The sequence below is a fragment of the Tachypleus tridentatus genome, chromosome 10 (genome assembly GCF_004210375.1).
Source record: "Tachypleus tridentatus isolate NWPU-2018 chromosome 10, ASM421037v1, whole genome shotgun sequence".
Taxonomy (NCBI): domain Eukaryota; kingdom Metazoa; phylum Arthropoda; class Merostomata; order Xiphosura; family Limulidae; genus Tachypleus; species Tachypleus tridentatus.
Window position 1 is genome coordinate 154269397 of NC_134834.1, and position 13254 is coordinate 154282650.

Below are 13254 nucleotides of genomic sequence, written 5' to 3' on the forward strand. Positions count from 1 at the left end.
GAATTTAATTAACTTGTCATCTTGGTGTTGTCAGTTTTGCTGAGCAAGGTCATCTTTCTATATTTACTTGAACAAACATTTCAAAGGTGAAGCAGATTTTGACTCTACTTGTTTTCATGTGTGTACTTTGTGATGTTTCAGTTACAGCAGTGATAACCTAACTAGTAAGATAAGTATTTAAATTCTGTAGTGCATACTAATGTATAAAGGACATATTAATACTAGAAATAAATGACCTTATAATACTAAAATGTTATATATTTCTAATGACAGTAAGATAAGGCAGCTGTTCAAGTTGCATGTGTTCTGCTGTTATTGTCAAGACTTCTGCCTAATTTGTAAAGTTACCTTGTTTTCTGAAGTTCGTGTGGTGTTTATGTAAGTGATATCATTCTAATCGTAATAGGATTCTTTTGCTCTGAAGTTGTTTTTTTATGAAACTTATTTCCTTCAAATCTATGCATTCAATTGATTTTTCTAACATGAACAGTTAACTGCCATATTTTTATGAAACTGATCACTTTTCAATCTGCAGAGTTAACTGAAACACTGAAGGTGTGATTTTTTCATGAATCGGTTACCTTTCTTGCTTAAACAGTTCGCTGGTATACTTTGGACGCTGTTTTCATGTAATAGCTATCTCTCTAACTTTAAATAACTTACTGATGTTTTTATAGTATAGTTTGAGTAACAGATTTCTTTATAGTTTAAAATATTAATTGAAAATATAAAATATCTAATTTTTATTCAGTAGAAAAATGGATTTCGTGACAGTATATGTATTTTATTTCAAATTAAACATGAAATTAGAAAAAACATTATTTGTTTTATTTTAACTTCCATATTTTATAAACTGATATACAGTTATATTTATGTTGAAGTCGTCCTCCTCTCTTGATATTGTTTAAAAACATTATTTTTTACATTTTTAAGGCCCTTAGTTTTGATAATGTTTAGAAAAACCTTTTCTTTTTGTATTTTGAAGTTCCTATCTCTTCATATTATTTAGAAAACACATTTTTTGTATTTTGAAGCTCACCTGTTTTAATATTATTTGTAAAAATGCATTACGTTTTTGTATTTTGAAGTCCATCAGTCTTGATTTTATTTTGCATTACAGGTAGCAAAATTATTAGATCAGAAGAGATCTCAGAATGTTGGAATACTAATTTCCAGTCTTCACTTGGAAATTTCTGATGTAGAAAATGGTATGTCAGGAACATAGTTTTTTTCATATCATCAGTTTTCTTATAAAGTAACATTAAAGATTTAACACATATTAGCTACACAGTTGAAAACTGCTATTTTGGAAATAAATTTGCCATCACACAGTTACTTCAGAATATTCATTTAGATAAGTATGACCATGTAATTTGAGGTTTATGCAGGTTATTGAGATAAATTTGGTTACTATAATAATGTTGTGTTGAGATGGATATTAGTATCATGATTTTGTGTATTAACAGTCTGTAGGAATGTGTTAAGAAAATATGGTATACATTTAGAAAAACTTGCTTTGTTACATTTTGATGAAATATTAATTCTGTGATTGACAGTGGGATTAAATACAAGGACCATGAGTGGAAATCTATAGCTGATTGAATCCCTTGAGGTGGATTCCTGTACTTGGTGAGGGGACCTCACAGAGGACCTAAACTGAAAGTACAGAATTCACCCATGTTTTGCAAATGCTTGGCAACCTGAGAAGGGGAGGAGATGATATTAGTGGTTGAGGAGTCCAATCCTAACACACCACTTTGGCTTTGAATTCCTGTCGAAGAACAGCCTTGGGGCGGCCTCTTTATGTTCATTCGGCTGGTCAACTTGGGCTGGGGTCAACCAAGTACCATTGTTTGTATATAGTGCTCATGAAATCCTGTTGTTGCTGGAATGTCCTTGTTTGGCATTGTAGTGCGGCCCTTTCTACAGCTCTGGTGGGTGGGAACAGTAGGCATTGAAATCTTCCTAATATATTATGGATACCCTCATTAATGAAAAATAGAATTTAAGAAAAAAAACAATAATCAGTAAACAGTTATAAATGGATTAAAAAATCCCCATCTGTACCTAGATTTCTCATTTTGCATTCATTATACGAGAAATCCTAAGGGCAGGTGTCTCAGTTTTTTTTCGAAAGGGATTAGAGGGGTTTACTGTCAGAAAAAAAGTTGTTCTCTGGAGACATTTTGGTGAAAAACATCCTTACCACAACACACTAAACTCCTTCTGAATTCAAAGCATATTTGGAATATACCCGTCATGGTTACACCCCATATTACCCTAATTCCTCAAGCAGAGTTATTGTGGAGAGGGACTTGAAGAATATTCCTGATTTGGATATCCTCACTGGTTTCTCCAGCCAAGGCATTTATGTGGTGCACCAAATGTCCACTTGCAAAGATGGAAATATGTTGCCTACTAATGTTTTGATTGTGATGCTTCCATTGCCATGCTCACCTGCCACAGTCAATGTAGGTTAAAAGAGTTGACAAATCTACATCTACTCTCTTCTTTGTCCCCACCACTTCTTCTGGTGGCTCCCTGGGTCCAATTACTTTGGCTTCAGGTTCAGGCATTTCCATGAGTCCCAGATATATAACAATTTTTTGTTTATGCTCTCAGTTGCTGGAATCTTCATCCACAGACAGAGACCTACCTAATCAACCCATGCAGGATGCATGAAGGTTGATAGACCTCCTTCTATTAAACAAAAAAACATGGTTGAAAACAGGAGGGCTCTCCACCCAGTTCTCCTTCACATGAATAAAAATGGCCACTATGATACAGAGGAACTGTTGGGATTTTCATTTGAATGAGATGACATTAAGGATTTGATTGATTCTTATCATCCTGTGTGTGTGTCTGTGTACAGGAAACATTTCTAAAACCTGCCAATGCTGTCACCTTTTGGCAGTTTTTTTTGTACAGAAATGATAGGTTGTGTGATGGAGGGATGGCACTGCTGGTCAATCAGCATGTGCCTGCCCTGTCTTTGCCACTTGATACACCCTTGCAGGTCCTAGCTATCTATGTTTCCTTAGGCCATACCATCATTATTTGTTCTCTCTATCTTTCTCCTGGATAGACCTATAATCATTCAGACCTTGATGCCCTTATTGAACAGTTACTGTCTCTCTTTTCAATCCTTGGGGATTTTGATGGACATAATCCCCTATAGAATGATGCTGAGATTGATGGGAGGAGTTGTTTCATAGAGTTATTCTTGTAGATCACAACCTTTCTCTCTTCAGTACTGGTTCTTTTACTTATTTTCATGCACTTAGTCAGTCTTTTTCTGCTGTTGATCTTTCTCTGCTCCCCTTCACTTTTCTCTCACCTTTCTTGGAGGGTTGACAGTGACCCATGGGGCAGTGGTCATTTTGAGAGAGACCGCCACCTGACCTGTGTGTTTCGATGAAAGCTGTACTAGGCATACTCACCCTCTTTTGCTGCTCTCTTGGCACTTAATCCTGTTATTGAGAGACAACAATATGGTAGCAGTAACTGACTATATTGTCCAAGCAGCTACTCAATGTGTTTCTAAACCCTTGACATGTTTTTCATGGTATTTTTATCCATGGTGGAATCCTGCATGCCAACATAGCACAGAAGGATCAAAAACTGGGTCTGGGATACCTTTTGTAGATATCCCACACTTTTAACCTGCAACACTTTTCAGTGGGCCTGTGCACATGCTTGATAGGTAAGAGGTCAAAGCCAGAAGGAATCTTGCATTAAATATACAACTAGCATCTCTTTTACCGTCATTTCCAAAGCCATATGAGACAAGATTTGGAATGTCAGTCGGCAGTATACTTCCACCCCCTTCGATCTTGCTCTATGATGGTCAGGGAGTTGCTGATACTCTTGGTGAAAGCTCTTCTTATACATTTAGCACTTCTGCTTCATCTCTCACCTTTTAAGCCATCAAGACTTAAGCAAAGTGATCACCTCTTTCATCTTGGTTTGATCAGTTCTATGACCTTTACACTGGTGGAACTCAAGCTTGCTCTTCATTGGTCTATGAGTACATCAGTCAGACGTGATGATACTCACTATGAGATGATGTGCTATCTCTCTCCTGTCTTTCTTGTTATTCTTCTGATTCTTTTTAGCTAGATATAGCAGGAGAATGCTTTTCCTGATGCTTGGTGCCAAGCTATTGTCCTCCTTTTTCTAATCCCAGGAAGGACCCCAAGATTCCTTCAAACTATCATCCAATTGTTTTGATGAGCCATCTTTGTTAGATCTTAGAGAGGATCATTAATACTTGTTTTGTTTGGTTCCTCAAATAAAAAAAAATCTCCTCTCACCCACCCAGTGTGGGTTTCGATGACAGAGCTCCACTGTGGACCACCTTCACATTAAATCTTACCCTATTCTAATCAATATTGAAAACTGACTGGCCCAATTCTCTTTATCATGTACTTCTATTCAGTTTCTCTGGATACTAGGTCATGTCAGTATTCACTGAAATGAGCTTTCTGACACCTCAGCTAAGTCTGTCTGCTCTGTTGCTATCACTTCCATGCCTGTTATATGCTGTATTCAAGGTTTGTCTCTGTGCCACTTGTGAGTTATGTGATAACAACCTTTACCAGATGAAACCTTCTGTTGGGCTTTGGCTGTCTTGTATTCATAAGGATCAGAAGGAGGAAGTTGTCACAACTAACTATGCATTGGACACAGTTTTTTAACTCGTCATTTCTTTTATCTGGGACTGATTTTTTAAACTTTGTTCTGTGTGACACCTAAGTTACAGTAGTTCAGATTTTACTGTAATGCTCATGCTGTCCCTAGGACCACGAGCGATGGCATCATTTTAGACATGTTTTTACCATGGGTTTTCCCTTGATGTTGGATAGTGTCATTCATGATGGTGACACTGTCCACCTTATGCACGTTTTTAGTTTTTTAAAGGGCCTTTGACCTTTTCAATTCTATTTACATTTTTATCTGACATTGGACCACTGTTTTTGTTTTAACTTAATTTCCTTTTACACTTTGTAATATTTTACTGTTGTTTTTTTTTTACTGGTTGTTTGCAGATAGCCTAGTTGCTTTGCACCATAAAATGCTAAACAACAACAACAGCTGATTGGATACTAATACCATAAGTGATATGACAATCCTTTCATTTACTGGATACAAAAACCATGATTTGTGTGCTAGCTCTTTAATCCTTTTACAATGGGTCAGGGTTCAAAAGCCATGCCATTGCATTTGTTGATTTGCATTCAAAATTTTATTTAACTACAATTTTATGAATTTAGGTCAATAAGTTTGATTGAAATTTTAGATTATAATTCAAACTTTAATATTTAATATTATATATGAGTTAATTTCTTAAATTAAAAGTAAATATTAAAAGAACACACCTAAGTATAGATTTTAGTGGATTATTTGTTATATTAATTACAGCACTGTTTAAAATTAGATGTTTGTGATGTAAAAATACTAAGTGTAGTTTTATACAAATTAGGAACTCTTATCTTTTTATTTTCCTGAGATATGACATATGTACTAAATCATACACAGTGGCCCTATTCAACTCATTCCATTTTTTGAAAAGGTCCATTATATACTCCAGTATATAGCATTTGAATAACCAATCAACAGCTTAGAATGTCCCAACTGTTTTTTTCCCATCATTTTAATCTTTAAAAATACTACAATACTCTTTCAATCCAAGATTTCATTGAGGTAAGTGTTATCTTTAGTCTTCTCAAAGATTCATATTTTTTAAATCTAGATAAATTTTAGTTTCTAAGTTTCATAAATTATAGTGGAATTCTATGGTATCAGTGTAGTTTATGGTTTTTAGTTATTCAACTGTATATATAAATAAAACATAAAAAATTTGTTTGATATTCTCCATGTGTGAAATTTTAAAAGGCTTAGCAACCTATGTCCAGCAGCAAACTAGTACAAAGGTCATAGCAAGATGAGATATTTGATTTACTTTTCTATATTTTAAGAAAAATAAGTTCAATTGAGTTCTAAATAGTAATAATCTACACGCACAGTGTGAGAAATGAAATGTGATTGTATATTACAAAATACTAGTCCACTAAAACATAGCCAAGAGAGGGAAGACTGATGGTCAGTTTTGTAACACTGGATATGTGAACTGAGTGCATATGCACCGTGTCAATGCAAGCTTTGTAATGTTAGGTAGGTGGTAGGCATGACTGGAAGCTCAGTATAATAGAAAGTAATAAATATATATGTTTATATATAGTGCTGTGAGATTTAAGCTACATAGACTAATCATTTGTATTTTTGTATTATAATTCTAGCATAAAAAAGCATAATATTTACTTCCCAGTTTTTTATGGTAGATACAAGGTTGATTAAGACCCCACATATTTAGAGTAAAAATAACAAAAAATATAAATTTTCCTGAAAATTCACATTTGAAATGTATTTAGGAAGTTTTCGAGTTTACAAAAATAATATTTGAGATTTTTGGGACAAAAATAGGTTTTTTTTTAATCATAATATGAAATAACTCTGCACTCAGACTAGTAAGGAAACAGGCTATATTGTCACAAACAAATCTTTAACAAAAATATTTCATTAAAAATCTGACTTTTTTGTTTACAAAATATTTGTAATCTTTACTAAAAGTCTTCCAAATTTTGTAAAAGTATATATGCTGTATCAAAAGTTATAATGCAAACACTCAACATGTGTTTCAACACTTTATTTTGAATGGTCCATGTGCAAAATGATTTTCAAGTTAAGATTAAAAATTTTTTTTTCATTTCAAAAATCTGTTATTTTATTTGTATAATCTTTAAAACCTTCGAAATACATCTGAAATGTTATATTTTATCTGTTATTTTCTCTTCCTTAACTATATACAAGGATTTGACCAACCTCATAACTAAAAAAGAATAAAAATCTAAGTTAACCTTTTTTTTTCTTTCTAGAATGGATTCATATTATAATGTTAAACTACATGTGTTTATCTTAAGTAGCTTTAAACTCATAATAATATGTCTACTTATAATTTAATTTTATTGAGCTTTGAACTGTGCCTAACTAATGTTCACGCATTATGTATAAGTTGTAAATCACTTGGGAAAAGTGCAGCTTATGCTATGCCATCGAATTATGTTACCCATGAGCTGCTTGCATGTGTGCCTCATGAAACATTTTTATTATATTACTCATTTTACTTAACTCTAACATTATGGGTTGGGTGGGATCCACTAAGCTTGTACCCACAAATGTATCCATGAGAGTAATTATACTATGATTTCTTGTAATGTATGCATATCATTACAAAATTTTGCTAATTATTAGAAAATATTAAAAAGATTTTGTATGCAAAATATCAGAGTTGTTTTACAATGTTTAATCATGCTTTTGTTGTTTTTTTTACAATGGTAACACATACAAAGTAATTTTGATTTTAAAAGTAAAGATACTTTTGTTGAAGAAAATTTACGAATTTTACGTGCAAAATTTTCATAATTGTCAAATTAAAAAAAAAAACTTCATATTTTACCTGTTATTTTTAGTACTGTATCTGTGTATAGGTTAGGTCAATTTGACTGGCCTTGTAACCATCTTAAAAATTTGAAAAGTAAATATTTTTGTATCTGTTCTAGAATGACCATGAATTAACTCAAAAACAGAAGTGTTTACTCTAAGTAACTTAAATGTCATAACATTATATATATATATATATATATTTGTTGTTATACTAATCTTTCATCTGTGCTTTGCTTTAGTAGACTAGTATTTTGTACAGTAACATTTTAGTTATAATACATTGTATATGTATATACATTATTACTAATTAGAAATAAGTTCTTAAACCTAATTTTTGTAAAGCATTGAATAGTTATAAAGAAGTACGGCAAACAGTTATTTCTTCTAGTTATGAACATGCACTTGTTTGCTGCTTGCCATAGGTTGCTAAGCCTTATCAAATTTTGCATGTGGAGGATGTGAAAGGAAATAATTTTGTTTTAGGTATTATGGATACATTTTAATACTAACAAAAAAATTTTAATTCCTGTATAAATACCATAGAATTCCACTATAATTTATCAAGCTTAGTAACTTAGCTTTATTTGGGTCTAAATTTAGGAACTGTAAAATTTTGAGGTGACTGAAGTCCTACCTTATCACTTAAAATCTGAAAATAAAAGGGTTTTTTCTATGTAAATACTTTGCAAAGGCTCAGAGAACCATGTAGGGTACATTCTGAACTTTCGATTAGTTATTCACATGGCATAGGCAGAAATAGGTAAAAACATTTCAAAAAATGAAAAAAGGTTGGGTGGAGCCACTATGTTTGATTCAGTAAATGTAGAAATATCTCAGTAATTAGAAAAAATAGGAGGTTCTTAATTTATATTCTAGCTTGTAATTGTCAGTAATTTGAGTTCCTAATTTGTTAGAAACTGTAGATTTTGTATTTGGACATCATAAGCATCTAATGTGAATCAACATTGCATTCAACATATCACATGATGCACACAAATAAATTTTTTAGGTTTTTTTTATTATTTACTTCTGAATTAAGAAATTAACTAATGGATCATATTAAACTTATTGACTGTAGATTTTGTATTTGGACATAATAAGCATCTAATATGAATCAATGCTGCATTCATCATATCACATGACACACACAAATAATTTTTTAGGCTTTTTTTAGTATTTACTTTGAATTAAGAAATTAACTAATGGATCATACTAAACTTATTGACTGTACAATCATAAATCTGTAATTTAATAACATTTTGAATGTGAGCCAACAAACATGAAATGACATGGCTTTTGACCTATGACATGGCAATAAGTTTAATCTTACATTAAGGTAAATGTTTATACTTTATTTTCCATTTTTTTCTACCATATCACTAACTTTAGCTATTATCAACATACAATGCACTGAAATATTTAAAATTAAGAAATGGAAATATGTGCTTAAATTTTATCTCTTTGTTAAATAAGTTTAAAATATCTTATTTGGGTCATTTTTTTTTCTTTACCTTTTCACAAATGTTATACTTTTCCTTTCTGACCCCTTTATCTCTTATTATTTATGTCTACAGCTTTCCACTGATCCCTACATGAGATATAATGTTATGATCAGTAGAGAGTCCACTTTTCTCTTGCCTCTTTTTAAGATGCATGACCAGGAAAGGGATGACGAGAAAAATTTAAATAATTATTAATCCTTTCAAATATAAATTTTAAAACATGAGTAGTACATAATAAACTAAATTATAAAAGTAAAACCAAAATGCAATTTAAGTGTCTATTAAACTAATGTGTATAAGATAAAAAAATAGCCAACTTCTAAGGACAGGGGTTTCAACAACAGATGTAGAGCAGAATTTGTTTGTTATTTGAAAAATAATTTATTACTTGCTTTCTAGCCAGGAGAGACTAATTGAGAAATCTGCTCCTTCTCTTGATTATAAGCATCTCATTTAAGGCTACAAAAGAATGTTGCTTTAGTAGCAGGTTACTATAGAATGTGATCTAAGAGAGTAGAAGCTATTCTAGACTGTTGAAGAGGTACTGTGAGTAAGCTGTAAAGAAAAGTAGCAATCAAATTTAAAATATTTCAACTGTATGTATATCACACAAAACTGAAGACGTAATTGTTTTTCAAAGATTTCTTTTGAAATAAAGTAGTAATAACTTAGATGATATAAAACTTTGAATTATAACATGTGATAATGCTAATTTCATTGAAATTTGGTAATTGAATAGTAAATTGGTTTAATTAAATTCTGAACATAAGTTTTCACACTTTGTAACATGCATAGAAAGGTATTTAAAAAGGGTACGAGATGTTAAAAGTATAACTGATCAGACACAAAAGCGTATTCACCTTATAGATGATCGGATACAAACACTTTAGCTTACTGCAAAGGTGATGAATGGAGTATTAACATTTTAGACATTTGAATACCATGATCTGGAGTTGTGTGGTAACCTTTTGCTAGATGGATACAAATATCATGGGTGTGATAACCCTTTATGTGGGTGAATATAAAGACAATAATTTTGTAATTGGGTGGAAATCTTGTAGACAACAAGTACAAACATCATTATTGTGTGATTATTCTTGTGGGCAGAAAATATAAAAACCGTGAATGTGTGGTAACCATTTGGACAAAAAATAAAGAACATTATTGTGTAGTAACCTTGTGGACAAAGCAATATAAAAAAAGACGTTATGATTTTTGGTTTTAAGTGTAAGCAGTTGACATAATAAAATAGGAATGTCTTATGTTACAGCTGTCTATAACTTTGATACCTCAGTTGTGGATGTAGACACGCTGCAAGCAGTTTATGAAGTGGTACGTATGACCGTTCTAATCTATGACACTAGAACATAAACCTTGAAATATTTTACAAAATACTAAGTATAAATAACTATGTAATCCTTATTTGTAATCTTTATATGTCAGACTGTGTTTTGATGTTACTGGTAATTCTTCAAACAAAAAACAACAATGACCCAAAAAGATTTTTGATGATCTTCTGCTATTAAAAAATGTGTCCCTGTCTTCTGACCTTTAGAAAAATATTCTCAAGAGAATAAGCATTGGCTATTCTCCTAAGTGTTTCAGATGCTCAGCTTGTATTATTTATTTGTGATTTAAATTTCCTTTGGTTTAGACAAGTAAACCTGTTACAGTCTTATCTGTCCATATTTCTCTAACATCTTGAATTATCAAATATCATCTCCAGTCATTTACTCTTTTCCTATTACAATAAAGCATTAGACTCTCATGTTTTCATGTTGTTTTTTTTCTTTGTAGAAAGAGCTACCAATATTCCTCACAAAATTTTGATCATGTCCTTACTTATTTCAAGATTGTAGCTTGAAATTATATTAAATATGTAAATTTTGGTTCTAGTTAATGCAACAAATTTTTTAATTTTATAGTTAAAAGAGATAACAGAAGATGCAACCTGAACAGGGGTCAGCAATTTTAAGCATTATTAAGTATCTTCAGCTTAGCAATGAGATAAGAATGTGCTTCCTGCCCATTCCATCTTCCAGTGTTATACTTTACTCCGTTAAGAAGTATTATGAATTAGATCAAGCCGATAAAAACTGCCAGAAATTAATAATACAGATTGTTCACGTAGTTAAATTGAAGCTATTAATTTTGCTGAGGAATATTAAAAGCAACTTAAAGATAGTTGATTTTAGACACTGAATCTTATTAAAGCAGGTCAAAAGTATGCAAGTAAAAGTATTACTTAAAAGGAACTTAAAATTTATTTAGATGCTGAATCTTATTAAAGTAGGTCAAAAGTACGTAAGTAAAAGTGTTACATGAGCTTAACTCATTTTACAACTTCACAAACTGCCATTTTTGGACATATGCTGTTGAATGCATGATAAGTGTGTGAATCTTGTGTGAATCATAATCATAAATAAGATGTTTTCATATTATAGGCTAAGACTTAATGCACTGGAGAAATGGGAAAAGTGTGTCTTTAACAATGCATGGTTCTCTAATGAACAGTATTGTTAGGTGTGTTCAGTGCTGTAAATGTATTAAGCACAAGGCAATTTTCAAAGTTTCTAGGAAAACATTAGACATAAATGGGATGGGTGAAAGTGCACAGAAAAAACACATCAGATGTTGAAATTTGCAGTTATTAAAGAAATTAAAAAGTGAAATAACTGTTATATTGAGAGTTCTTTGATAGGCCTTGACCTAATCCTGATCAGAGGCAATGAAGAATTGTAGGCTATAAACATAGTCCTGGGTACCTGTATGAATCCTGGACTGAATAACCTTATTGTTAATAAAAAAAAGAACTTAAAGGTATATCTGTAAATGCAGAAATGAAGTAGACATATAGTATATGCAGTCATCATTCCTACAAGTTGCAAGAAAAGATGTCTACCATACTTTCCTCTATGTTTCCAAGCAGCAAGGTAGCCAGAGCTTTTAAATATGAAGGAAAATAAATCAAGGTACTTTAAAACATTTGGTTCAGCATCAAGCTTCCTTGAATTTTTGAAAGAGAAAACAAAAGAGAAACATAATTATTGAGACTTTTATTTATGCTTATTTTCATAAAGTTAATTAAATGTGGATAGATCTCACATTCTAGCTGTCTCCTGAATATATTAGACCATTTATTAGTAGGCATACATCTTGACATGATCTAACCTCTTCTCTTCTTGGACTTGCATTCTTTGACAACATTGAGTATGAGAGATAAATGTACCTGGTTTAAAAAATTTTAAATGCCTTGTAAATTCCATGCATCTGGATCACTTTAATAAATGTATGTATAAATCTTTTCCCTTGCAACTGATGAGTTTGTCTTGCTTTCTAATGAAAGCTGGAACAAAAAAATCTCGAGACAAATGATTATATTTACTTATGACTGTGGGATCAGATGTGTTTTGTAATGCAGTTTGATGTTGGTTCTGTGTTATAAAATATATATATACAGCTCTTGATGGGTAAACCAGCACAAATTAAATTTAAACTGTACAGGAACAAATGTAAAAAGGCTTCAAGTGCAAGTTCAAGACAGAGTCTTATGGATTACATATTGTGTATTGGATGCTGATGACTGGACCAGTGACTATGAAGTAGGATGTCTTGGATGTTTTGCTCTTTTTAAACATACCTCAGCTAGATGGGAGGACTTTACAACATTTACCAAATCAGCAATTTTTGATAAGGTACTTATACATACTTTTTTTTATTTTTCCATACTTACAAAGTTCTCCCAGTAAGGGGGATTGTTTTGTAAACTTTTACATTTGCAGCATTTTATAATTTTCCTGTACTGGAAATATATTTCCAATTGGTAATTCCCTTTCCTCACAAGATTAACTATTTTTTTCATTGCTGCCCCATTATATGCAAACTTTTTTATTTATGCATATCACAAGCCTTCTGCTTCTCCCTACTGGAATCAAGTTATTCCATCATGTCTCTCATGTAAATCATCATGCACTATCTTTCCAACAATAGGAGCATAGTACACTTGGGTGATGCATACAATTCCCTCTATGTGCCTCTTCCAAATTATCACCTTGTTTGACAGTGCTTGTACTTGGACATTTTTTTTTCTGTCAGTCTTTACTGTTTCATCTTCATATTTAGTATGTTGACAAAGTGGTCTGTATTTATTATAACTTTCAGTTTTTCTGAAGTTTGAGATTTTTCTCCACTTATCCCAGTGTATTCCAGTCACATTCCAAAGCTATTGATATTATTTCAAGGGTTGTGC

General features: G+C 31.8%; 1 protein-coding gene across 10 annotated transcripts in view; it reads left to right on the plus strand.

Annotated features, from left to right (window-relative positions):
- LOC143230676 (uncharacterized) overlaps positions 1-13254 on the plus strand; it is an 88741-nt gene that overhangs the window by 47327 nt on the left and 28160 nt on the right. For all 10 annotated transcript variants that reach the window (XR_013016592.1, XR_013016591.1, XM_076464630.1 and 7 more), the window contains 2 exons: positions 1121-1208; positions 10276-10337. Coding sequence is in view for 8 of the 10 variants with exons in the window: in XM_076464630.1 (XP_076320745.1) it covers positions 1121-1208; positions 10276-10337 (150 nt within the window). In the remaining 2 variants the exon portion in view is untranslated. The remainder of the gene's footprint in view (positions 1-1120; positions 1209-10275; positions 10338-13254) is intronic.